The 24592-nt window shown below is 53.3% G+C and overlaps 1 protein-coding gene across 4 annotated transcripts; it reads right to left on the bottom strand.

Moving 5' to 3' along the window:
* Positions 1–83: 83 nt before the first annotated feature.
* ADGRD2 (adhesion G protein-coupled receptor D2) lies at positions 84–24592 on the bottom strand. Of its 4 annotated transcripts, XM_032131005.1 has the most exons (27): positions 24475–24592; positions 24232–24327; positions 22685–22762; positions 22535–22595; positions 21676–21906; positions 20880–21533; positions 20182–20280; positions 19605–19690; positions 18942–19223; positions 17588–17699; positions 17080–17214; positions 16689–16809; positions 16107–16212; positions 15782–15837; positions 14574–14700; positions 14361–14464; positions 13605–13707; positions 13266–13419; positions 12368–12501; positions 11672–11787; positions 10635–10755; positions 7328–7369; positions 7065–7118; positions 6616–6757; positions 6036–6094; positions 4071–4101; positions 84–885 (listed from the first exon to the last, which is right to left on the bottom strand). In XM_032131005.1, the coding sequence occupies exons 3-27, from the start codon at positions 22730–22732 to the stop codon at positions 878–880; spliced, it is 3186 nt and encodes a 1061-aa protein (XP_031986896.1). In that variant the 5' UTR covers positions 22733–22762; positions 24232–24327; positions 24475–24592; the 3' UTR covers positions 84–877. The 4 variants fall into 4 exon arrangements, with proteins under 4 accessions (XP_031986896.1, XP_031986899.1, XP_031986897.1 ...); XM_032131008.1 differs by lacking the exon at positions 17080–17214; XM_032131006.1 differs by lacking the exon at positions 24232–24327 and having other exon boundaries at positions 24373–24592.

Raw genomic sequence — 24592 nt, forward strand, 5'->3', positions numbered from 1 at the left:
CCTGGGCCTTGCACTGTGGCCAAACCCCCTTTGCTGGGCTCATCAGCCCCTTCCCTCGGACACAGTGCAACAAGGAGAGGCAGTTGTCTTTAAAATCAGCATTTACTGTTGTCATAATCAGCAAAAACCCACCACATTTTCTATGTTCTAAACACTGCAGAGGTAAGAGGAGAAGAGGGAAGGAAAGCAGCGCCCAGCTGGCGAGGGGCCAGGCCAGCCGGGCTTGAACCCAAGCAGGAGCAGGGAGAGGATTTTTGTCCTAAACCGCAGAAGATGCTATTGATGTCAGCTGGCTTAGAAAAGGCTTGAAGCCAGCTGCTGGCTTCCCTAGTGCATGTGCTTCGTACACAGCCCGTCCCCAGCCCTGCCCCAGCTCAGGGGTGCTTCCATTCTCACTGGCATGGGAGCGTGGGCACCACGTGGGCACGGCTGCCACGACAAAGCTGGGCTTGTTCCCATCCCACTGCTCCAGGTCCCCCAGGCTGAACAAACTCTACTGGCAGCAGCAATGAGAGCACACAATCAAGCACTGCCAGTGGTGCCGGCGGGCATGTGGGGCAGTGGTGGCAGTGCTGCTCCAGGCCAGCCTTGGCTTCCCTGGCAGAGGCTGTAGGAGCCGTGGGGACCCCAGAACACAAGTACCTGCCTGTTGGGTGCCCGCCCGGGAGAGGAGCAGGGCAGTCGTCAGCAGCAGATGAAGCCCCATGAGACCCCACACTGCCCCTGCCTCCGCTTGGCTGCACGTGGTGCTGGGAAGGAGAGCAGGGTGACAGCTCTGCCCGGCCTGGAAGCTCTCCAAGGGAAGACAGCTCCTCCAACCTGCTATCCTTCCTGCTGGAGGACCCTCTGCATTGTAGTCTTGTCGCCCAGAAACTTCTCAGAAACCTAAAGCAAAAGAGAGAAGGTGTCAGCTGTGCTGGCAGCAGGGGCGGGCAGGGGTCCCTCCCAGGGCAGTGGGAGCCCTGGCAGAATCCCACAGCGCCCTGGCAGAAAGCGCAGCCCAAACCTGCTGCAGGACAGAGCTGTGGGTGCCGGTGGCACCGGGGTGGCACAGCCAGCCCTGCCTGTCAGTGGCACAGCTCTGCCATCCCAGAGACCCCCCTGTCCCTTTGGGGGTCTCTGAAAGCTGGTCCTTATGACAGGAAGCCAAAGCAGCCTCCATGCACAGGGCCATGGCTGTAGGGAAACCTCTTCTTCCCTGGTCAGTGACCGGCCTGAGCACAACACCCAGTGCTGGGAGCACAGAAGATTGAGATTTAAATGGGATTTAAGGGAAACACCAGCTCTGCCATGGCAGGAAGCACCAGTGGCACATGGGCTGCATCTCCTCCAGAGGGTACACAAGGGATTCCTCAGGAAGGGCCATGGCACCAGTGGTGATCCCACCGCAGGCTGCCCAGCGGGGTTGGCATGGAGGCGGTCTTTATTTCTCCCCATGACACTCAGGTGTTTCCTGGCTTTGAATCCCAAAGACTCATAAATTCCTTATTATTTCAAACCAGTCTTACGTAACACAGTGTGGTGAGAGTTGCAGAATTACTCAGTATCGATCAGAGGAAGGCTGGGCTGTGGAGACAAGATCCATGTTGCTATGTGTGGCTTAGCAACATATAAATGTATTCAAACAGAATAATGAAATTATCGTGGGGAAACAAAGCAGCCATCACTTGAGGAGATGGAGGATGTGGAGGCCTCTTGGAGCCCTTGTTTGCCAAGACAAGGAAGATGGGACTTATTGTTTGTGCAAATATGTGAACTGCCCCAGCCCTCCCCTGCTCACAAAAAGTGTGTAATGAAGCCAGGCAGTGCTCGCTGCACAGTGCAGCTCCCGACAGCTGGGCTGGAGCTCATTACTGAGGAATTGCTCCATGGACTGCCCTTGTGGGGGGAGGCCATGCCTGTCTCTTGCCACAGCCACACTGCAAAACTCCCTGTTTCTCTGGTTCTGGCCTGGGATTCACCTGGATTTTATCTGCCCTCCTCCTCACCCATCCCACTTCCCACCTCCCCATGGACCCACTGTCTGTCTCTTGCACTTGGAGCCAGTGCAACACCCAGAGATTTCCCAGGAGCGTGGCTGAGGCCCTGGAGCAGAGAAGTGCTGGACTCCATCCCAGATCCAGCACAGCTTTCCTGGGAGAGACAGCTGGGCTTCTCCTAGGTCTCTGCCAGAGCTCCTCCTGGCAGCAGCACCATTTTCATCAGCTGGCTGGCAGCTTTCAAATAAAGATATCTGGGGCTAAACATGTCTCTTTTCATTAAACTATTTGGGAGACAACACATAGAAGAGGGGACAGTGTCTGTGCTGGAATGGTCTGTCCCCATTCTGGCACCCAAGAGCTCTGCAGTGCTTTGCTCTGTGAACAGAATGTGAAGGCACATGCCTGTGTGAGGCTGAGCAGCAGGGGGTCCCCCAGCACCCCTACAGCTGGGCACTACAGCCTTTTATTATCTGCTTTAATGGCTGGAAGCACTTGTGGCTGAGCCCGGAGCAGTGCGGCGGGGCTGGCCCTGACGCTGTGCTGCTCCACGAACACAAGTGTGAGAGGAGAGCTCTTCTGGCTCAAGATCTTCTCCTTCACCCCAGGCTCAAGGATTGCCCAGCCGCGGGGGCAGCCTGGGGGGCTCTCAGGGAGGGTGGCCGTGCACAACACTCCCTGCACCCCTGGCCACTCCCACGGCACCGAGCCCAGCCTGGCGTTCCATCACCCTCTGTGCAGACCTGGGCTTTTAAAAATGCACTGAGGGCTCACCTGAGAGAATAAAACCAAACTAAACAACCCCCTTCTTTGCACAGCTGGAGTTTAATAACACATGTGGGTCATAAAATAGGCAGAAGCAGGTGAGGGTGGGTGGACAGAGCACGAGTGCCTGTGCGGGGTGCAGGTCTCGCTGCCTCTGAGACCCCACTCTATGCCCGAAATGCCACTGCACAGCTACTCCTGGCTGCCACCGCTTCTGCCTTTCTCATGTGTCCACAGCGGGGAGGAAAGCTGCACTGCTTCTGGGTGGCATCGTTTCGAAAATAGTCTGAGGATGCCCTGCTTAGACACTTCATGTGGAGCAAAATCAGAAGCCTGCTAATGTACTGCTTTCCTTGACAAAAGAAAATGTCACAATGCAGAAAAAACATGATCACTCCACCCCCGGTGTGTCCTCACTGCACTGTCCACCTGAGGGTCCCCATCCAGAAGCTGCACTGGGAGCACTGGGAGTACCCAACAGTGGTTGTTAAAGAAAATAAAGTGAAATATGCTCCATTTGTATTCTGAGGAGCTGGGGACTTGCCCAAAGCCAGGCTGGGAAGCTGAGGAGGTAGCAGGGAGCTGCCATCGAGCAGAGGCCTGGGGCTTAGGAGGGATTTCTGGTTTTAATTCTACCCACCTCCGTGGTGACATTGGCCTTTCTACAACCTGAAACAGAAGAAGCTAAATGGCTGATTTTAAGCTCATAAATCCAGCCCTGTCTGAACACCCCACCTTCCCCGGCTTTCCTTCTTTGGGATCATGGCACTCCCAGCACCCGCCAGCGCTTTCTGCCACAGCTGTTGGTCTAAAATAGCCCAGGGCAGAAAGAGCTGCTGCCCCCCTGGAAGCAGCCAGGGATGCCAGTCCCTGCTGCACCCCACAGAGCAGCGGGGCCGGGGGGCAGGCAGAGAGCTCAGCACTAGGAACCTGCAGCACACCTCTGCCACCTGCCCACACCTGCAACCCCCAGCTCTGCTGGCACAGCGGGATCCCGGGAGCTGGGAGCCGACATGGATGGGCAGCAAGAAAGGTGCAGGGACATGGGGAGAAACCAGGCAGGTGCCCTCAGATGGGACCTTTGACTGAGCTGCCAGGAGAGGCAGTGCTGCTGGCAGGGCTCCGTATTCCCCACATCTCCTTCATCTGTTCAAGGGGATACAGATTTCCCACAGCCTGGCCAGGACAGGACCCATCAGGGCAGTTAGGAAATAATACGATTCCTGAAGCCTGAGCAGAAAGCAGCTGCCCTCTGGGCAGCACACAGCCACAGGAACAGCATCAACAGAAGCAAAAATCAGAGAACATGACATAGGCAGATGTTACCTGAGGATTTGAACGCTGTCAGCTCTACGGCCTGAAAGAGGGGAGAACATATGTTAGCAGAGGGTATGGGTCTGATGGCTTTGCTGCTGGTCACCCCCAACATGCTCCCTGGGGCCGGGCAGGGCTCCCCAGCGCCCAACCACCCACTGTCCCAGCACTGAGCTGCTGCACAGGCTGGGAACCGGAGCCTTCATCCCGGCCCCGAGGGATGGGCACTGGGCAGAGCGTCCCTGGACACACCCGGATCCCCCAGCAGAGGGGAGCTGACACCCTGCTCCCAGCGCCCGTTCTGGGGACCATGCCAGCCCCGTGGTGACCCACCAGGCTGGATACCATGCTGGAGACCACAGGAAAATCCAGGAAAGGGTGAGAAAGATTTGTCCCCCTGTGCTGTGGTGGGAAGAGCCCACACAGTCTGCACTCTGTGCTTAAGGGATGGTTAATGCTCAAGGAGATGTGAAATTCCTACTCCCAGTCCAACAACAACAAAGATCACCAAACAACATTTTAAAAAGCTGAAACACGAAGAACATCTTGTCTGTATTTGTATCTTCATTCGCTCATTGTTTTGTCATTTTAAGTGTTTTCAAACGCTTTTAAGTAGCATCTTCTCTTCATCCAAACTATTGTGCAGCTGCCAGTGACATTCTGATTCGCTGCTCCTGTGGCGAGCGCCGTGACTCAGCCAAGAGCAGGAGAAACAGCCCTGGCTTCTATGACTGAGGGGCACTGAAAGCAGCCCCCATGCAGCACAGGGTGGCACCACGCAGGGCACAGGCATGCCCACCATCTCTGCCGAGCAGGGGGCTCACGGACCCTCCCGGAGTCTGCACCGGCCCCGGGGGAGCACCGGGAGCTGCGGCAGCACCGACTGCAGCCTCAGCCGCGCGGCACCCGCGCTGCTCGAGAAGAGAACAAGCCCATTAAAAATGCAGTGTTTATGCAGCAAAGATACAGCAAAGCCCTCAGTGACCCTCACACGCAGGGAAGTACTTTCTGTCTTTGCCTGCTCAGAAATGCCACGGCCTTGGCATTTAGGGGATCTGCTGCTGCTAATGCCCCCTGCCTTAGGGAACTCGGTCCTTGGGCTAATCCCTGTGGCCCACGTCTCATACCTGGTGCCAGGAGCTTAGCCCTGACCCTGGTTCACACAGCCAGGCACCTGGCTGGCTGAGAAAAGCATCACCTGCGAGTGAGTCCTGGTGTTGTTCAGCACAAGGGGAACTGGTGCTGTGGCATTAACCACAATATAAATCATGAGAGATGGAAATATGGATTTTACTGAGTGGCTTCAGAATGATATGCCAGCTATAGAAGTATTATCTATTGGATGAATAAGAGCTGTCTATGTGACACAGGTTTTCAAAGGATAAATATTAGAGAGGGAAAGAGAGATCCTTCAGTGAGAGACTCATGAAAGTAGTGTTGGATTTTATTCTGAGGAAATTACAGCACTTGTATGTCAAGTGCACAAGGACTGATGATCATTTCAATAGCAGGAGATGGAAGCGGGATCAGAGCAGTCAAATTTAAATTGTTCCCTGCTTTAGGTCATGCCTTGCTGAGCTCTCTGTCCCAATGCAGGCAGCACAGACCTCCTGGGAGCGATGAGACTTGCCCATGGCAGCTGCCCCACTGCCTGATTTAATTTGCTGTCCTAGGGAAAGTCTCCTGCTTGATCCATACCAACCTCAGTTTAGGGCTGCATGGCTCGAATTCAGTGTCACCTCATGTTCCTGTAGGGCCCTGTTCTAAGCACCCTCCTGGCGTGGCAGTGGGGTTGGTTCCCCATGGGCTCAGGGTGAGCCCTTGCCTTGGAATTCAGCTGTTCCGGGGCCGCCTCCTCTCCTGCCCCTGGAAAGGTGCCCCACCCTGTTGTCCCCCTGCCTGGGCTCAGGTGATGTCCCTACACAACTGCTGTGCTCTGGGTGGGGTAAAGGTGGAAGAACAGAAGATGTTACGTACTGGTCTCTCGGGTGACATAATTGACGAAATTCCAATGGGAATTTTGGCTCCAAAGTTTCCTAAAGAGTGAAGCAGCACAATGAGTTCATAGACCAGAGAACAGAAATATTCATGCTTTACCAAGAACTTGGTGCTTTGTGTCTCCCACTGAAGCAAAGAGACCAAAGAGGTTTTCTGCATCACTGCACCCCCAAACTGGTTGAAGAATGCAAAACCTTTTTTCCCCAAAGCCAAAATCCCTAAATTCTGTCACCTTTGCCTCTCCTCCAGAAAATTAATTTTAAGACACTAACTTGGATTTTTGCCTCGGGAGAATGCAATGCTGCCTAACATGCTGATGAGACCCCCTGCCCACACCCAGCCAGGCTGCAGGCATGGACCTGACCCCTCTGAGACCCACATGCACGAGGACTCTGCCTCCCCCTTCAGCAGCAGCAGCACCAGACCCTGTGCTCACACAGGCACAGTGTGCAAAGGAATTAATGCAGCACCAGGGGCACTAAAATTCAAGTATTGGGAATAACATTTTACTGTGGTGTCATCACCCAGCCTGGGCTAACAGCAACAACAATCCTCTTACCTTTGTTGGTGATGTTCTTCACTGGAGGGTCTTTCTGCACAGGGCTTGGCAGGGCACTCTCAGCTGCAGGCCTCAGCTTCCCTGTGTCCCAGGAGGTCGTGTTTCTTGGACTTGGTATGTAGTTGGTGGGATGAGAGCAGTTCTGTAATGACAGGCAGGAGATACAGGGCAGTGAAAATCGCAACGAGTCTTTGCTACATCCAGAGATGTAGCTTCAAAGATTGATTTCATTGGAACTGCTTTGGCTCCCATCCCGCCCTGGCAGAGCAGGCTGCTGCCTAATTGGGTCTGTGCTGTCCAACAAGACCACAAAGAAGGGAGACAAAAGTAAAACAACCAAGATTTCTTTCCATCATCATCTCCTCAAAGCAGACCCCGGGTACAACTGGGACCCTCCTCTGGTGGGCGGCTGATGGATGAAGGGGCAGCAGGGATTCCTTCCAGCTTACTGTGAACGACAGGGCTCTCTTCTTGTCCTTCATCCTCTGGATGGCATTCCTCACCTGCAACAGAGCAAGGACATGAGAGAGGGCCACAGCAGCTCTAGCGCAGCTGGAGATGCTCCAGCAAGACTTGGAGAAAAAGCAGCCACGGTTCCAGAAGCGCAGTGGGGCTGTGCTGCCCCTTGCAACTGCCACCACCCAGCCACCCCCAGATGCCAACACACAGCTGCTGTGATGAGTGACTGAGCCCAGCCAGGGGCAGCTCTTACCTCGCTGTTATAGATTGCGTAGACCAGGAATATGTACAGGCCCTGGAAGGGAGAGAGCAGAGGAAGGGTCGGAGATGTACGGCTGGTTTGTGCTCCTTTGCACGGAGCAAACGGCTTTGAGGAGCCCTGGAATGGGTGAGACTGGCACAGATGGTGGGCACAGCTCAGCCAGGGACAGCCAGGCAGGAAGGACCTTCCACACTTGAGACCAGGCTGTTCCCAGAGTCTGCTGCTCTCACACACCGAGGAGCAGTGAGCAATGGCACCTCACCCCCCACCAAACGCTGGGCACAGCTGCGTGAGGGATGTGCCCAGGGAGAGGCCAGGCCCAGAGCAAGCACTGCCTGGGGGCCACAGCCTGGGGCTAATTACGGTTCCAGACCAACGATCTGGGCCTTAAAGCAGCCCTATCTGGCCTACCAGATTTATGTTATATCTGTGGGGTGTTTTGTTATCGCAGCTAGATAAATCAGCTGCAGCAAGAGATGCAATTCATCTTGTCTTCAACGAGCCTTGCTCTCATCTGCGAGCTCTTGGCAGGCGCAATGGTAGCAGCCCCCTGGCACCGTGCCGTGACCTGTCCTTCAGCCAGCAATGCTGGTCACTCCCCCAGACCAGATTTCTGGCCAGGCTTCCAAGGCAGGTCTTCCTTGAAAGAATCATTCTGGATGAGCGTGGGGAGGGGGGAGCAGAGAGGTCGGCTGGGAGGAGAGCGAGGAAGGAGAGGAGGCCCAGCTGCAGCAGTGGGCGGGAGCGGAGCTGCGGCTCTGGAGGAGCCTGTCCTGCCCGCCCTTCCACCCACCCGTGCTCCTGCCCGTGCTCCTGCCCCACAGCACCACCGGCTCCCTGCTGCTGTTCCTGCGCTGCCTGGCTGGAGAAGGAGTTGTCATGTTTGGTGCCGACACACAGAGCAGCCTTGAAGACAGGCTTGGGCTTCTGCAGACAAATGGAAAGCAGTCAAACAGAAGACAACCCCAGCAGCAGAACAACTGCACAGCACCTACACGTCCCTGGCCTCAAAGGAAATCCCAAGTGATCCCTAGGACAGTCAGCAAAGGGGCTGAAAGGGGATGGATTTCTCTCAAATCTTCAGCTTCTCACCAGCATTTATTTCTCCTCTGAGGCAATCTGCAGATTGTCCTGAACTTGGTAATGAAGGGACAGAGGCAAATGTGTACAGCACAGTCATGTCTGTCCACACAGCTCTGAGCCTGCAGTTCTCTCCTGCTCAATAACCCAAGCATGGCATGAGGACATACGGGGAAGTGATGCTATGTTTAATTATCATTAAGACAGGCCTCCTGCCATCCTCCTGATATCCTTAAGAGTGGGGATGTGGAGAGGCAGCCCTTGTCTGGCCTTGGAACCTCCCCTCAGAGCGGATGTGCACAAGCAGCACCCGGCTGCTGGACCAGTGCCAGCCACAGGCAGAACATCCCTGAGCAACCACCCATCTTGTGCACGTGGTGATAATGCCTGGATTCACCCTTGGAGAGCTGGGCCAATGCTACTCTGAAAACAGCCAAGTATGCCAGAGGGAAGCACCACAAACCGGCCACTCCGCAAGCACGAGCTACAGCAGGAGCCAATTTCTATTAAAACAAAAGAAAAAAGGGAGATGGGGGTGGAAAACTCTTTGAATGACAGTGGTTTGGAGGGCAGTGCCCAGTTGCTCCTTTGACTTGGTCCCCTGGAGCAGGATTTGTCCTCAAACGCTGGGCAGGGGACCCTGAATACGCAGTGCCAAGAGCTGGGGCCGCCCAGGGAGTCCCCGGGGCACCCCTGGTGCAGGCACAGCCTCAGCCCCAGGGCTGGTCTGGCCCACCTGTGCCCCTCAGCTGGCTCCCACCTGCCTGCAGAGAACTCTACGTTCCCCTCAGGACCATGCTGGGACCAGTGGTGCTCAGGGGTGTTCAGGGGTGTTCAGTGCTTCTCTAGCTCCATCTACAGCTGCCTTCTCTCGAGGTTTGCAAGGCCTCTGTTGATGCTTTGAATCGCAGGTGGCAAGCACATGTTCCAGGAGTTTTTGTCGCCATGTGTCCCTGAGTTCCAGATATCCCGAGGCCCTGGGAACAGCCCCAGCTCGGTGCAGAACTGAGCACTCCTGGCTGCTGGGACTTACGCAATTTGCTTTGCTCTCTTAACCACATGCAGGCTGGTTAAAGCTTAAAAGTCTTTTGATGAAAACAGTAAACTCAGAAGCAAGTATTAAGTGTTGCTTTATGCACCAGGTAATGATGTTACTCTCTGCCCTTCAGAACTCCCTATTAACAGTAACTTATTAACAACATGACTGCAATACGGCAGCCACAGCCATGGCCCTGGAAGACACCAAGACGAGCAAAGAGCCTTAAAAATGTAGCCAGGTGATGAAGAGGAATGAAAAGGCTGAAGGAGATTATATAATCTACATGAGGTCTTGCAAGTCAGAGGCAGAAACAGCCCCCAAATTTCCAGATGTCCCAAGCAAAGCTCTGATTACCAGCCCACCAAAGCTGGCACACCAAACACTCCTGCATCTCACCAGATCCCCGTACAGCTGTCACTGGGCACTGGGAGCATCCCTGGGGAGTAGCTGCATGGCTGCAGACAACATGGATTTTCAGTTCTCAATTCTTAGTTCTTCCCCAGTCTCCCTGCAGTAAAGCTGAACTCCACAAGGGGAAGGTGGCTCTGCCTGTACTGTTCACAGAGGTCACCACCTCTCAGAATGTCTGAACAGGAGCCAGATGGAAAACACCCATCCTGGAACACACCATCCAAGCAGCAGTCAAGCAGGCTGTGGCTGGATGTGACCTTTGACACACTCTCCACCAGCAGCCCTGCTCTAACAGGGACAGTGGCACCCACGGCCCAGCCCTGTCCTGCAGGAAGGGCTCATTTCCTGGATGCAAACAGCAGGAGGGATGTCTGCCCCATTTGACTGCACAGGTGCCATTTTAATTACCCATTATATGAGCAAATAAAAACTCTAATGGGTTTGTAAGTGCCATTTTGAAACCACACTGATATCAGAAAGCCTAACACAAGAAACAAGATTTGAACTGGAAATCTGCGGCACCAGTAGGACACAGCCAGAGATTTGTGCTGAGGGCCATTAGATATACAAGGTCTCCAGAGTCATATGTTGTATCTTGGAAGGATGAACTGAGTTTCCTCAGACAAAACAGCCCAGTGTCTTGGGAAAGCTGGGCTGGCTTCAGAGTTAGTGTCCCTGGCTACAAGGACAGGTAGAGTGCACTGAAGCACAGGAAACCGCAGGTGCCTGCTTGGCTGTGACCTGGGACCCACCTGGTGCAGGACTCACCTGAAGGGAGTTCAGCACAATGAAGACATAGGCCCAAACGATGCTGAGGTGGACGAGGACCCCACACACCCAGGTGAGCCCCAGCACAGGCAGCAGCACCAGGACAGGTTTGGCCATGGCCCTGGCAGGAGGAAGAGCTCAGGGTTACCCAGGCACATTTCAGAGATGAAACACTAACAAGACAGTAGCTGTGGAACAAATTCCTCTGCAAACAAAATAAGTTAAGACAGGAAAAACCAAATATTTCACCTCCCAGACCCCAGTGTGCCAGCCCTGCTCTTCATTTATCACTGCAAGTTAGCAAGAAAGGAGCTCTTTGACGTCATTAGCCATGAGAAAACAGCTATTTTCCCCCAATTTCAGCTACAAGGAGGGTTTCTCTATTTGTTTTATTTGCACATGGATGTCACCCTGCCCTCCAGCAATGCCCTATCTTTGTGCTTCTGTAAATTTGGGAAAATTTATTTATGCTACAGGGGAACAATGCGTGTCTAGCAGGGGTATCCGGCGCCAGCTAACAACAATAAAGATTCACGGAGCATGATAAAGTAATGACTCAGGCAGCAGTTTTTTAGAGGTCTCTCAGTATTGACTGATTACAGAAGTTCCCACTGCCTCTTCCCCTGTGTGTGTAACCCCCACCAGCCTTACTTTCAACCCACCAGGTCCCAAGCTTGGATTTCTGCAGGCACTGCCAAGGGTCTCCTATCCCAAAGGGGTGAGATTTAGGAGTGTGAGTGCAGATGGAGACCAGCACTGGTTCCCTAAGCTGAAGGTGCTGGCTGGGCTTCTCAGCTGGGATTAGAGACTGTCTTTGGGCGAGACACACTTACCCTGGGGGAGAGAATCCTTTTTGCCCCTTCTGCTCTGACTCTCACATCTCACTGTCTTTAGCTTGTCCAAGCTTCTCTGGGCAAGCTGTGCCAGTGCCTCACCAGCCTCATGGGAAAGGATTTCTTCCACGCATCTAACACTATCTCACATATTTCACACCCAGAGCAGCCACAGCTGGGAGAGCCAGGCCCTTCCCTGCTCACCAGATCTGTGCTCCAATCTGGTTCTCCAGGCTGCTGTTGGGCGTCAGCATCTTTGATCTCCTGCGAGCACTGGCCACAGTCACCATCACCACCCGGAGCAGCACGAAGGTGTTCACCTGCCAGGGCAGAGCCGTTGGACTCAGTCACATTCTGTAATCTCAGCTCCAGTGGGTGAGGCTTTTCTGCTGGGAACTAGCGTCAGAACTTGGGGACAAAATACCACTACCAAGAAAGCAATGAAATCAAAAGACTTCACACAGCTATCTACACATGTATGAAATCTAGGAAACTTATCCCCAAACTTCTCCTACAGAACATCTTGCCTGTTAAATGTCTATTCTGGACCCCTTAAACGTTGCACCTTTTTCTGCTGCTGTGTTTTGTACAATGATATTTCAAGGATGTAGGTGTTACATGTTAAAATCAGACCTTTAGCTAAGGCAATGTCACACACCACATCCCTAACTGAACGGACAACTAAGAACCGGTCAGCAAAATTTTCTTAAAGAACTTTTTCCTATCAAAAAGCTTTTTTAATTAAAGAGATTTATTTGTATTGTTCAAGTCTATATAAAGTAAAACAACATTTTTCCTATACAAGCAGGAGGCACAATGAGCTGCACCCCCGACTCTGCGTTGCTTTTCTAGGACCAGACCCAAAGGAATCCCACCCTCCCAGCAGGGTTTGGCACTTACAGCCAGGATGAAGAGCACAGGCCCCACAAAGGCCCAGATGATGTTGGTCTGCACGTTCAGCCAGCAATGGTTGGCTGCCACATACTTGTTAAAGGAAGTCGCAAGGGTCACCCCCACGATAAGGACTGGAAGCCCTGCAGAAAAACCCACAGGTTAAACCCTGGGAAAAGCAGAGATGCCCTGTGCAGGGCACTGTGCACCAGATGATTTCTTCAAAACCTCTCTGACCAGACACACTCCAGTGTGAGCCTCCAAAACCCCACGAGCAACATCAATTCTCTGCAGCTGAAATCTGTCCTGGCTCAACACAGCCAGATTTACAAGCTGTCAACATCTTTCTCTGAGGTATAAAGCATTCCAAGTCCTGAGTCCTGACCAAAGCAATTTATTCCTCAGATTGCTTTTTTAACAAAATGGACAATCAAAGACATAAACCAATCTAAAATACTTGAAGTGGTTGCCCAGTGTCCAACTAGGTGTGTGTTCTTCAAGCAGCACATCCCTAAAGAGGCTCCTCTTTGACACAAAACGCAGCTTATTCAAGTAATTCTACGTCCCTAAAGGGCCCCCTCAGAATAAAAGGTGCTTAGTGAGGAACACATTCATATTTAATTATTATCTGACAATAGTGATGCTCTCTGAGAACAAAAACTTACCATAAATCTCCTCCTCCATTTTTTTTACTGAACTCCTGGGTTTAGAAATATAACAAAAATGCTGCTTAACTTCTACGTTAAGACTGGCAATTCGACAAATAATTCAAGAGAGCCTCTGCAGAGCACTGACACCCAGCTCTCAAATTAAATCAAACATTTGTGCATCTCTCCTATTAAAACTTTCACTAGAAAAGAAAAAGAATATTTTGCTGAGGACCCAAGGCAGAGGAGTGTGCAGATACCCCAGCCTGTCACGTAATAGAACTTCATTCTCCTGTCTTCGCTCATGTTGACTGCTACCACCTTGCTCCAGAGGAGAAGCCCTTCTACCAGCATCCATGAGAAGGCTGCCATGAAGAAGAGGTGCAGGAAGGCAGTGACCATGAAACACAGCACCTGGAGAGGAGAGAAACCACAACTGCACAACATATGTACATGCATCTCCAAACAGAGAGACAATGCTATCCTAGATGCCAATTACAGGTAATTAATAAAAGGGTTTGTACTTCTGTTCTGTTGCTCTGACAGGCACACTGGAGCCTGGTCACATGGGCTGAAGAGGACATTCCTGCTGAGCTCACCTGGTTGGTCTTGGCCAACTCACTGATCATGAGCAGAGCTTCTCCTGCAGCCAGTGCAAAGATCAGGTTCTTGTGCACAGTTGTTCGTTCACTCTTGGGGACGCTGAGGAGGGAGAGAGGGAGCCCTGAGCTGCAGCCAGACAAAAGGGTGCACGACAAAAGGGTCCTCCCTGTCCTCTCTGGGCTGCACAGGTCTGCCTGGGCAACTTGTGGTCTCTCTGCCACTCGCTGCAAAGGTGACAGTATAAGGGGCAGAGGACAGCCCTGCTGTGCAAGCACTTGGTGGAGGGGACGCTCTTGGATACGGCTGCTCAGCCCTTGGCTATGGCTCCAGGGAGCAGGCAGTGAGTGGGAGGTGGAGGGAGCTACTGTCATGCTCACAAGGCAGATCTCTGTGCTTGCCAAGTGACACAGAATGGTTGGCAATCAAAAAATAGTCCTTGCTCCATTTATTTTATAAAAATTAATTCTAGAAGAGCAGCTTTTATAGTAAACATCGTTAGCAATTGATAAAAATCTTGCCACAGACACGCAGGTGTGTGCACAGATCAATGAGCATCTCCACAGAAACAACCAGGGCTGAGCCCCTCTCAGCCAACAACCACTCCCCTCTGCCATGGACCACAGGGCAGCTCCCACCTCTCCCCATGCACCTGCATCACCCCACACTGATAAAGGACACCTTGACAAAGGCTCTGAAGAAGAATATCCAGTAGAAAATACGGAGAAGGCTACAAGCATCCAGGCTTTTCTTACCGAGCTACCAAGAATAAAATGAGGGTGACTATCAAGGCACAGAAGGAAACTCCACATCCAATAAAAGTCAAAGTCTGCAGTGTGAACTCCTCCTTGGTGGTCGTCTGCTCCAGACATGAAACAACAGAAGACACAAATCCCTCATGAATTAACCACAACTGCTGGCAGTCCCGGCATCCACCCCACAGCAGCTGAGACAGGCTCCTCACATACCTGCATCTCGTACACCTGCAGCAGGATGGCAAAATTCGTGGTGTGGTTGCAAAAACAGGCAGTGGAGTCTGGGAGAGACATCATCACAGAGCAGCCGGCTGTGGACCACATCCCACCAGCATCTGGGCTAACATGCAGCAAAAACAAAGAAAACACATGGAAATTACCTTCCATTTTCACAGAAGGCCAGGGCATGATGGGAATTTCATTCTCCCAGAAGAAGCAGAGTTGAAAGGAGGAAGACGAGGATATCAGAGACAGGTCATCGTGTAGACTTTCCTTTGGTTCACCCTTTGTCTCAGCAGCTTTGCCTCATCCAGCAGGCATGCAATGAAAATAGATCCAATGTCAATGTGTGCACTAAAAAGCGGAGTTCAGCCGTCACAGCTTCAAACAGAACCCAGTAATTGCACAGCTCTGGGAAGAGCTCCCTGGACAGCCCATTCCCTGAGAGCAGCACTGGGCTGGGTATATCTAACTCTGCCCACCAGCTCAGCCTGCCACAAACCCGGCACAGTGCCACCGGGCTCAGGATCCTCAGGACAAGCCAGCCTGTCTCAGCCATCTGGCAACGCTCCCATCTGAATTCCCTGGGCAGAGACCATGGCTGCAGCTCTGTCCCCACTGCCCCCTGAACCTCCCCAGTACCACAGGAAGGTCAGGATCAGAGCAGAGCTGCTGGGACCCTTTGGACAGGAATCAGCTGTTTCCAAAAACACACTCTTCCCACCTTCCCCAAACTGATCCATGCTTGCTACAAGTCTGGGACTCTAAGGAGGTTTTATTCACTTGAATGACTTAATTACCAATCCATAATATATCACAGCCTCAGTGTTCTCACCACAGTGACATTCAGCAAAAACACATCCCAATGCCAGGCAGGATTTATGGGGCTGGGAGTCCTGTGTGTCTTTGGGCCATATGTCTTGGAGCAACTCTTCTTTGTTGCAGGCAACAATCATAATTAACTAGGGCTTTCCATTTCAGTTGTATATACCTCATTAAAGGTCACTTGCTTGTGAGTGACTTCTCCAAAGGAAATTTTCCTAGGAAACCATTCTGCTCCAGCAGACAGGGGATGTCAGCATGCAAAGGAGGCAAAAAATTCCAGATCTCTACTCTTACCATTACATTTATATTGAGATGTTTGGTTTTCCAGTGAAAATAAAAAGCTCATAAATCTGGGGACCCGAACTGAAACACGGCACCTGAGGCTGAAGTTCCAGAAGGCACAGATGGGCCCCACCAGAGTATTGGGCAGGTCCTGCAGGCAGAGAGGGGAGAGAAGAGGTCACACAGCCACGCATGTGCTGGACACAGGTGGGTGCAGGTCGCTCACTTGGCTGTAACAGGATCTGTCAGCACAGGACAAACACCTCCCCAGGGACACAGGAGTCAAGGTGAGAGCCCTGGGCACGGAGCACCCCTCATCCCAAAGCTCTGGGGTGCTGAGCCGTGGCTGTGGACAGCCGGGCCAGGCCGTGTGGTGCCGCTGGCAGGAGCTGGCTGGGAGCACAGCCCCTTGAGGGGTACCTGGACACGGTGCTGCAGGCTGTAGCGCACGGACGTGCTGATCTCCTGGTAGTCACTGAGCAGAGTGGATGAGATCACAGCTGTGCCCACTGTGGTGCTCAGGTACCTGCCAGGGAAAGGACGCTGCTCACAGGCACGGGAACCACAGGACGTGCTCAGAAAACGGGATCTCACCGTGCCCAGGACAGCTGAGCCGGCGCAGCGTGCGCGGGATGCGCGGGCGGCCATCCCCACCTAGTGTTCGGAGCGCCAGGAGAGCAGCGGGCCCGGCCTCCCGCTCCGAGAGCCACCATCGCCACCGTCTCCACAGACACCCTCTGCCCAGCCAGAGGGGACCCTGCAGTAGCCCCTGTGGGCTCTGTTCCCTGCCACCCCAGCAGAGCTGGTAACCCCGGGAACCAGAGGCACGCCGGAGACCTCACGGTGCATCCCAGTGCACAGGCAGCCCCAGTGCCAGGGCTGGGATGGATCAGGAGGAAGGTGACCCCAAAATCGAGGCACCAACTCAATGCAGATTTGAAAATGAGTTCTTCTGTGGTGCTGAAGGCAGCCCTGGGGGGCGGAGGGTTCTGCTTCACTCACTTCTGTCCCCTGTCAGAGGCAGCCATGTCCTGGGACACAGCACTGGCGCCGGTGCTGGACAGGCAGTGCTGCAGGGAGCCGTAGCCAAACCACATGTTCTTCACTGTGACTCTGTGGAGACCTGGAGGGACAGAGCACGGGGACAGGTACAGAACACAGGGCAGCACTGGACACCACTGCCCTCATCTGGGGGGTGATACTGGGGGTCCAGAACACCCTCAGCTCCAAGCTGTGTCTCTAGAGGGGCTGTACAGAATCTCTCTCCCACGGCCCCTCTCCCTTTCATCAAGGGCATCCCCTCCCCACACTTCTTCAGACTTCACGTGGGCAAGGTAAACAGTTTGTACCACTAAGGAAGGTGCAGAGGGGAAACTCAGGTGTCATAACAAACCTCTGGTTTTCAGCCTTTGCATTTCTTCCACAGGAACTTCAATGAGGTCTTGCCTGCCTTTCTCAGGGGTCCGGACCACATATGCCTCACCACTCAGCTCCTGCCCACTCAGCTCCAGCTCCCTCACCTCCATCCCTGTGCACAGGTAAAAGCAGGTGCTGAACCAGGGTTCAGCCTTCCTTCAGAGCTATTGCTACAGCAAAGTACCACAAGGACTCTACAATCCCAGCCAAGACCCACAGAGCAACAGACAGGTCCCTTTCTGTGCAAACCATGGACATCTGGGCTCCGTTTCTCCCATGCCCAAAGGTTTCTTACAATCCTCTTGCAATCCACAGCATGAGAGGTGCCCTCACACTGTGACACTGCACGGAGGAAATGGGGAGCAGGCTGCGGGGTTGGCAAGAGGTGAGCCAGAGGAGGAGAGGAGCTAGGAGTGGGTTTGGACTGGGAACCAGACAGGGTGACTGATCTGGGTCCCAGTGAGATACCCTCCAGTGCCACTCACCAACATTCCCGTGTTGGATCGTGATCTTTGTCCTCTCTGCGGTCAGCAGTGGGACCAAGAGTGACACCATTCTGTCACAGAGTTCAACAACAGCCATGGGCCCCCTGATAACCTGCAAACAGACAGAGAGAGAGACCGATGGAAATCAGCACCTGCACCATCAGCCCTCCCTTCCCACAGCTCACAAGAGTTTCCTTAAATATTTGGTCCTTGGCAGAAAAAAGAGAAGTTGGGACTTGAGGCTTTGGCTTTGCTTTTCTGTGATTTTTTTACTGAGGGATGTTCCCAGTTCCTTCAGCAAGGAGACGAGTCTAGCAATGAGGGAAACTTGCTGTTCTGCATAAAAAGCCATTAAAACAGCATGGAAATAAATAACTAAATGAGCTTCTGGAAAGAAAGATCTTTAGACTTGACTCCTGATTTTTGCAAAGCTGTAGAGCAGCCATCTGCTCTTCCTGGAAAAGGTTTCACCCAGAAATAGACTCTGCAGCTGAAGGGCAGCAGAAGAGTGGCCCCATCTCCCAGGGTCCTGCGTGTGCTGGATACACAAGTGCCACCCCTGTTAGTGCACAGCTCCCACTCTTCTCCCCCAGCAACGAATCAGCTGCACCAGTTACACTGGGCCAGCGCTGGGTTTATGCCGCTGCTGAGAAGCTGTGAGTGACTGTGGCCATGGAGACCTGAGCAACTGTGAACAATGAGGCAAACTCTGAACTGCTCAGCATCCTTTCATCTCTGGATGTCCCTGGCTTGGTTCCTGGGGCACTGGCCAGGCCAGACACTGTCTCACACATTTTCCAGAGACAGGTGGAGAGTGCAGACCTTGTACCAGGCATAAAAAACACACGTGAGAATGGAGAAAAACCTCACGGGGTGGGATGATGGAAATCCCTCATGCAAAGCCTGATGGTGTTTTGAGCAGTGTGGGGGCTGATGACAAACAGCTCCTTGGCAGCCCATCCACAGAAAACACAACATGCTGTAAAGGGAAGGGCGCTGCCCTGCCAGACAGCAGGATGTGGGAGCAAGGAAACTACACAGCACCAGGAATCTGCAAACTGTCAATCCAGGCTGACAAAGTGGAGAAGCTTGAAGGGAGCTGAGTCAACCACTGGAGGGGTTTGTAAGGAAGGCGCCACTACGCTGCACTGCACTTGTTTGCACAAGAACTTGCACAAGAACAGATGAAGCACCAGGAAAGCAGCTGGCCCTGATCTGTGTTGGTGAAGACGCTCCATGCCCGTGCCTGCAGCATTTTCACATGCCCCAGAGTATGGCCACAAAAGCTATACGTGACCATGCAAGACCAGCAGGCCAAGGATGAACAGATGAGTCAGACCTGTGACACCATTACCTGGCTGATCGATGACCATGTCCTAGTATTCTGCTCTTCCAGAATTAACTCAGTTATTTCTGTGTAATACTGGCCCAACTGCTCCAACAGCTCCAGCTCATCTCCCTCCTGGACTTCTATATCTGAAACTTGCTTTAGTAATTGAAGCACTGCAAGGAGGTCAGGTGGCTCAAGCTTGGGCAGTTCTCCTTCTCTCAGAACAGTTGCCAAGACATCCAGAGCATCTAGAGCCACAGAGAGGTTCATGTCTTGCACATCACTGGTGAAGACGCTGACAGGAATCTGTCACGGAAAAGATGGTTTATTTCAATGCAGAGCCCTGACTCTCCCTGATCATCAGCTGTGCCTTAGCAATGCCCTGCATGCCCTTGCTGGCACCAGGACTCCCGTCTAGCCAACCAGGAATATCCTGGGGGAAGGGATTTCTTGTCCAGACTCTTGTCCTCAGTGAGATGAGTCAATCTGAAGCAATACTTTGCTTGTTTGATCACAGCACAAGTTACAGCTGTGTTGGTCACAATCTCCAATAGCAGCTCAGAAAAAGTCACAGGCACAACTGCTGGCAAAGTGATTTCAAACAGCACTAGGTGTCAGCGTGTCCCCCCCCAGCGGCTCCCACCTGCTCCAGGTGCCAATTGTCACTGCTGGGGCTGCAGGACTCACCACAGTCCTTACTGCAAGGGTGTTCACACGGCTGGCGAGCGAGTGACTGGACTCCAGCTGAGCTCTTTTCAGTTGCCAGTATGCATCTGGGGATAAACCAGAACCAGAACCACTGCTGTAGCGTCCAACAGTGTGGTTAACACATGCCATGTTCAAAGCCTGGGCAATGGTCCTCAGATGGTGGCTAGGTCTGCAGGACAGGCCGGACAAGGAGACTTCACAGCTGTATTTTATTTTTAGCACAAGATACCATCTGGAGAGACAGTTTAACACTCCTTTTCTGCCTCTCCCCATGCTCCCCTGGCCAATGAGTCTGGAGATGCCTGGATTGGGAGGCACTCCACAGCACTGCATCCAGAGGTTGTGGAACATGTACCACCACTGCTCAGCTGGGGAAGAGCCAAACCCCCTGCCAGAGTGCAGGCAGCTGAAGCAAAGTGCCAGCCCCAGTGGGTTTTGCATATAACCCCTTCAGAGCAGGCACAGGGCCTCCCCCATCCCTGGCCACCACCCCAGCTGGGACCTCTGGGAATGCGTGCAGTGGAAGCAATGGATAAATAACTAACAGATGCTGTACCCTTGCTGTAGCGACAGATGAAAGGCAAAGTCTGCAAACAAGATGCATAACTGAATCCACGGCTGCCAGCTTCCAAAACTCTGCATTCCTCAACAGGGCCTGTGGAAACACACACAGACAGAAGGGCTGGGTCCCCCAGGGACACGCCATCCCCAGCAGGTATCACTTTTCCTGCAGCAATCCACAAACCCCAGTACAACAAATGCTGTGGGCTGTGCCTTGAATCGCCCCAGAGCCAGAGCAGAGCAAGGACTGGGCTCAGAAATGGCTCCCAGCTGGTACCTCCTCTCCAGAAGGAACTGGGAGGTGGCAGAGCCAAGTCCTGAGTTCGTGACTGATCAGTATTGTCACCCCAGCCTGGCTGAGAGCCTGAGTCCCTCCTCCCAGCAGAGTGTTGAAGGACTGGGTGTGCAAACCCAGGGAACATCGAAGGCATTGGAGCAGCCATCTGTGGCAGGGTCATTGCAGGGGTCTCTAATGACCAAGGCTTTCCTGATGACTGTGACTTCAAGTACAATGTGTAAACTGCCCAGCCCAGCTCTGAATGTGCTTCTGCCTTTCTTCCCATAGGAGAAGCATCATTCCACAAACTGCAACAAGTTCCCTCTCTGAGGATGGGACTGGCTTCTTGGACTGCCCCTGCATGCTGACCCTCCCTCTGCAGAGGGGCTTGAACTCACGAGGATACTGAGACTTACCTGGGCAAAGAAGCTGCATGGTCACTGCCTGAACGGTGCTCTCTACCTCCAGAGCGTTTGAGCTCCACCCAAAAACAAGGTCTTGCTCTACCACCCAGCACGAGCGAACTTTCTCAATCTGCTCAGCACCGAGGACTTTCTGCCAGATGTGCAAGTCAGTGATGTTGCCACTGAAGGACTCCTTCGCCCTGAAGGTGCCCCCCAGGGAATCTTGATCCTGCCCAATTATGAAGGTCCCCTGGCCAAAGATGGCCTGGGGGGCAGACGGCCCCACAGAACATAAACCACTGGCAGATGCCCTCCTTTTCCCATCAGCATAGATGGCCCAGGCCCCATTTTCCTGCTGCCAGGTCACGCAGAAGTGATGCCACTGTCCATCAGCACGGAACACAGGCAGGTAAGGGGAATGGTGCCCGTGGACTATGAGAGCAAACCGAACAAAGCCTTCCTCATCCACAAAGCCACGGAGCTGGAACTCGTTAATGAAAGCAGGCACGGCATAGGAGAAGATGGTAGCAATCTCCTGGGTCCTGGTGTCCCACTGCAGGTGGGCACAGGCTGTGACAGCAGGCAGTGCTGGGAAGTCAGAGAGCACCTTCACATATTTTGTGTCTGTTTTGTCTCTGAATACCAGGACTGGTACAGTATGGCCCCCTAGAAGGAGAATTTTCAGTCAGCAGAAAGGAAGAAGCACAGGCCAGTAAAGTGACAATAAAAAAATAAGTGACAGCTTTTCCAGTCGTGTTTTTCAGAATGAAAACATGTCTCCAAATAGCTGATGTCCGCTTATACTCACGTCTCCTCTTTGTTTTGTGCAGGACACTGTCCCTTTCCTTTAGCCAGACCGAACCTCTGATGTGGTGGGACTGCAGTAGTTTGCTGAAAGAGTCTTGCTCACTGTCCTGGGGTTCAAAGAGCAGCTGAGCAAAGCGCTGCTCACAGTACCTGTCAGCTTGCCACCAGTCCAAAGCAGTGGCCACATATTCATACGTGTGTCTTGAAGTCTCAATTGTGACAGGAGCAAAACCTGGAGAAAGACACACAAAGCATGGAGAAACAGAAAGCCTCTCCAGCCCACTGTTAAAAACTGCCTGGTGCATCCTGGAGGAGCCGCTGGCAGGAGCTCATCTCCCCGTGCAGCCCTTGGGCAGGTCGGTGGGCACAGTGTGACAGACAAGCTCAGACTATTGGGCCTGAACTGAGGGACACCTCAGTCTGCTCCCAAAGCAGCTCCCTGGCCCAGGGCTGGAGCGGGGCACGCGCCCGTGGGACACACAAACCACGCCGAGCTCAGCACAAAGGAAAAGTTCACTCTGCTAAGCCCCGGGATGGCCCTCAAAAGCTTGTTCAAAGCAGCTATGTAAAAACAACTTTCCTTGCTTTATCCCCACTTCCCAGCTCCTCCGAGCTTCTGCACTTGCAGATGCAATCTGCAGGCACAAAATAATCTGCTTGGTTTGCAGTTGCAGTGGGGCACAGAGAAGCAGCTGAGCAAACAGCCTGGCAAATACCAGATCTGCAAACAGCATTTTAGGCACAAAACAGGGTAACAGAAAAAGTTTCTTTACCTTTGTTTGCACCACCAGACACCTTGTGTTTCTCTGTGCTGGATATTACTTGTAAAACACATAGAGAGTGCTGATAAAAACACTAACCTTTAGAAGTCTGGTTCTTGGCAAGGGCTGCAAAGGCAAGGAGACTCCTGGACAGACCAGCCTGGTGGAGAGGATGTGTTGTAACATTCAGAGAAACATTAATATTATCTTAAATCCCCAGAACAAAGAAAAAACAATGGTAAAACTCACCAGAAAGCTGAAGAACCAAGAATCAGGTCTCAAGTCTCTCCTAAACATGCTGACCAGCTGGAAAGATTTCACCCTTTGCTAGAATAAATAAAATATTACTGGAGATGCATCACAGAGACAGAAGCATTCTGCAGAAAGCCAGTTCCCTGGAAAGGCTGCTTTCTTCAGAAAGTCTCGAAACAAAAAGGAGAAAACTACTCCCTCTGAAATACCTGTCCTGGATAGTATCTTATCCAAAGAATTCCCAGTTCTTCTTGAAGAACTTAAGGTCTCAGTTTAACATTTGTTTGCAGGATACAAAATAATTAAGCATAAAACATAGATGTGAAATACTAATGAACAGGCAAGATTGCAGAGCCGCTTTATCTGCATTAACTAAATAAAAAAGCCACCATAAATGGCATCATTAAACAGTGTTGCATCACTGGCAGCTTCTCTCATTGCCTTTAAAATCTGCAGGAACAGAGCACCAGAAAAGACCCTGCAGAGCAGTAAATCCAGCCTCATGAGCCCAAACACAGAGCCCAGCATCACAGAGCAGTCCCGGGGAGCTGCCCAGCGTCAGGGCTTGGCAGTGAGCCCCCACCTCCCCACCTCCGCCCCAGGGGGAGGAAACCCCGGGTGCACGGCAGTAAAAAACCTAGTAAAGTCATAGATTAGGGTACGTAAAGACACAAAGATGGAACCTGGCAATGCGAACGCCAATGCAAACAAGCCCTAAAGCTCTGAGCACTGGCATAGCCAGCTGCGAGTGATCTCTGCTCTCATCAGGGTTCTCCCGTGTGCGCTGTAAAACCACATTTAAGCACTCTGCTGCTAAGAGACTCTGTGTTCACAGTCTTCCAAAGCTCAGCACTGACTTTGGAAGCACCGAACACAGCTCCGGGCCCTCCAGCGAAAAGTACAAATCTCCGGGGTGAGAGGGAGCCACGGCACCGCCAACCTCCCGCTCCTCAGCCTGCGCTTGTAGCCTCCTGTGTCCGCTTCTCCAAGGAGGGCCCTGGAGATGGTGCAGAGGAAACCCAGTGCCCGGTTTGGGCAGAAAAAACAGGGCGGTGGGGAGTGCCAGGTGACCCCGTGGGGAGCGCCCAGTGACTCAGGGCACCCCGGGTCTGGGGCCGCCCTGGGGAGCCCGGGCAGGGCCGGGCTCCGGCACGGTCGCAGCGGGACAAGCGCGACAGCCCGGCGGGGCGGCGGAGCGCAGCTGCCGCTGTCCGGAGCGGCGGAGAGGGGAACCGCAGCGGGCCCGCTCCCCGCACCCCGCACCCCGCACCCCGCTCCGCACCCCGCACCCCGCTCCGCACCCCGCACCCCGCACCCCGCACCCCGCTCCGCACCCCGCACTCCGCCACCGCCCCTCGCAGCCCCGCTCGGCTCCGCGGCAGTTCCGCAACCGGCGCAGGCAGCGGGACGACGACACCGAGTCCCCGGGGTGCTGCTGGGCGCCCGCACCCCACTGCCCGCGTCCTCACCCCACATCGCACCCCGGGACGCCCCTCCAGCCCACCTCATTGCCGACACCCTCGCCCTGACAGCAAAGCACTCACAACCCTCCCTGCTCCGCTGTGCCAGCAGCACTAAGGATCTTCTTCCCTGGCAAGTCACTGCTCCATAGAAGTGTCCAATAAACCTTCCCAGAAAGTCTGGCACAGGATCATGGCAAAGAAATCAGGGAGTGGGGGAGTTACCAGGGGTCCTCACAGTTGCAAGAGCCCAAAACAGCCCAGGAGCATAGGTGAAGAGGGACAGGTCTGGAGATGTCCAGCATGTTCCTGGTGCAATGTCCTCACCGAGCAGCTTCAGCGTTCTGGCGTTTCCTCGCTCCGGGGCCTGCAGCTGCCCCGGGGAGAATGCCAAGGCTGGAGGGTCCAGGTCACCCCCATGGCTGTGGCACTCCCCACCTCACCA

Source organism: Corvus moneduloides, chromosome 21, assembly GCF_009650955.1.
Source record: "Corvus moneduloides isolate bCorMon1 chromosome 21, bCorMon1.pri, whole genome shotgun sequence".
In the NCBI taxonomy this organism is placed as follows: Eukaryota; Metazoa; Chordata; class Aves; order Passeriformes; family Corvidae; genus Corvus; species Corvus moneduloides.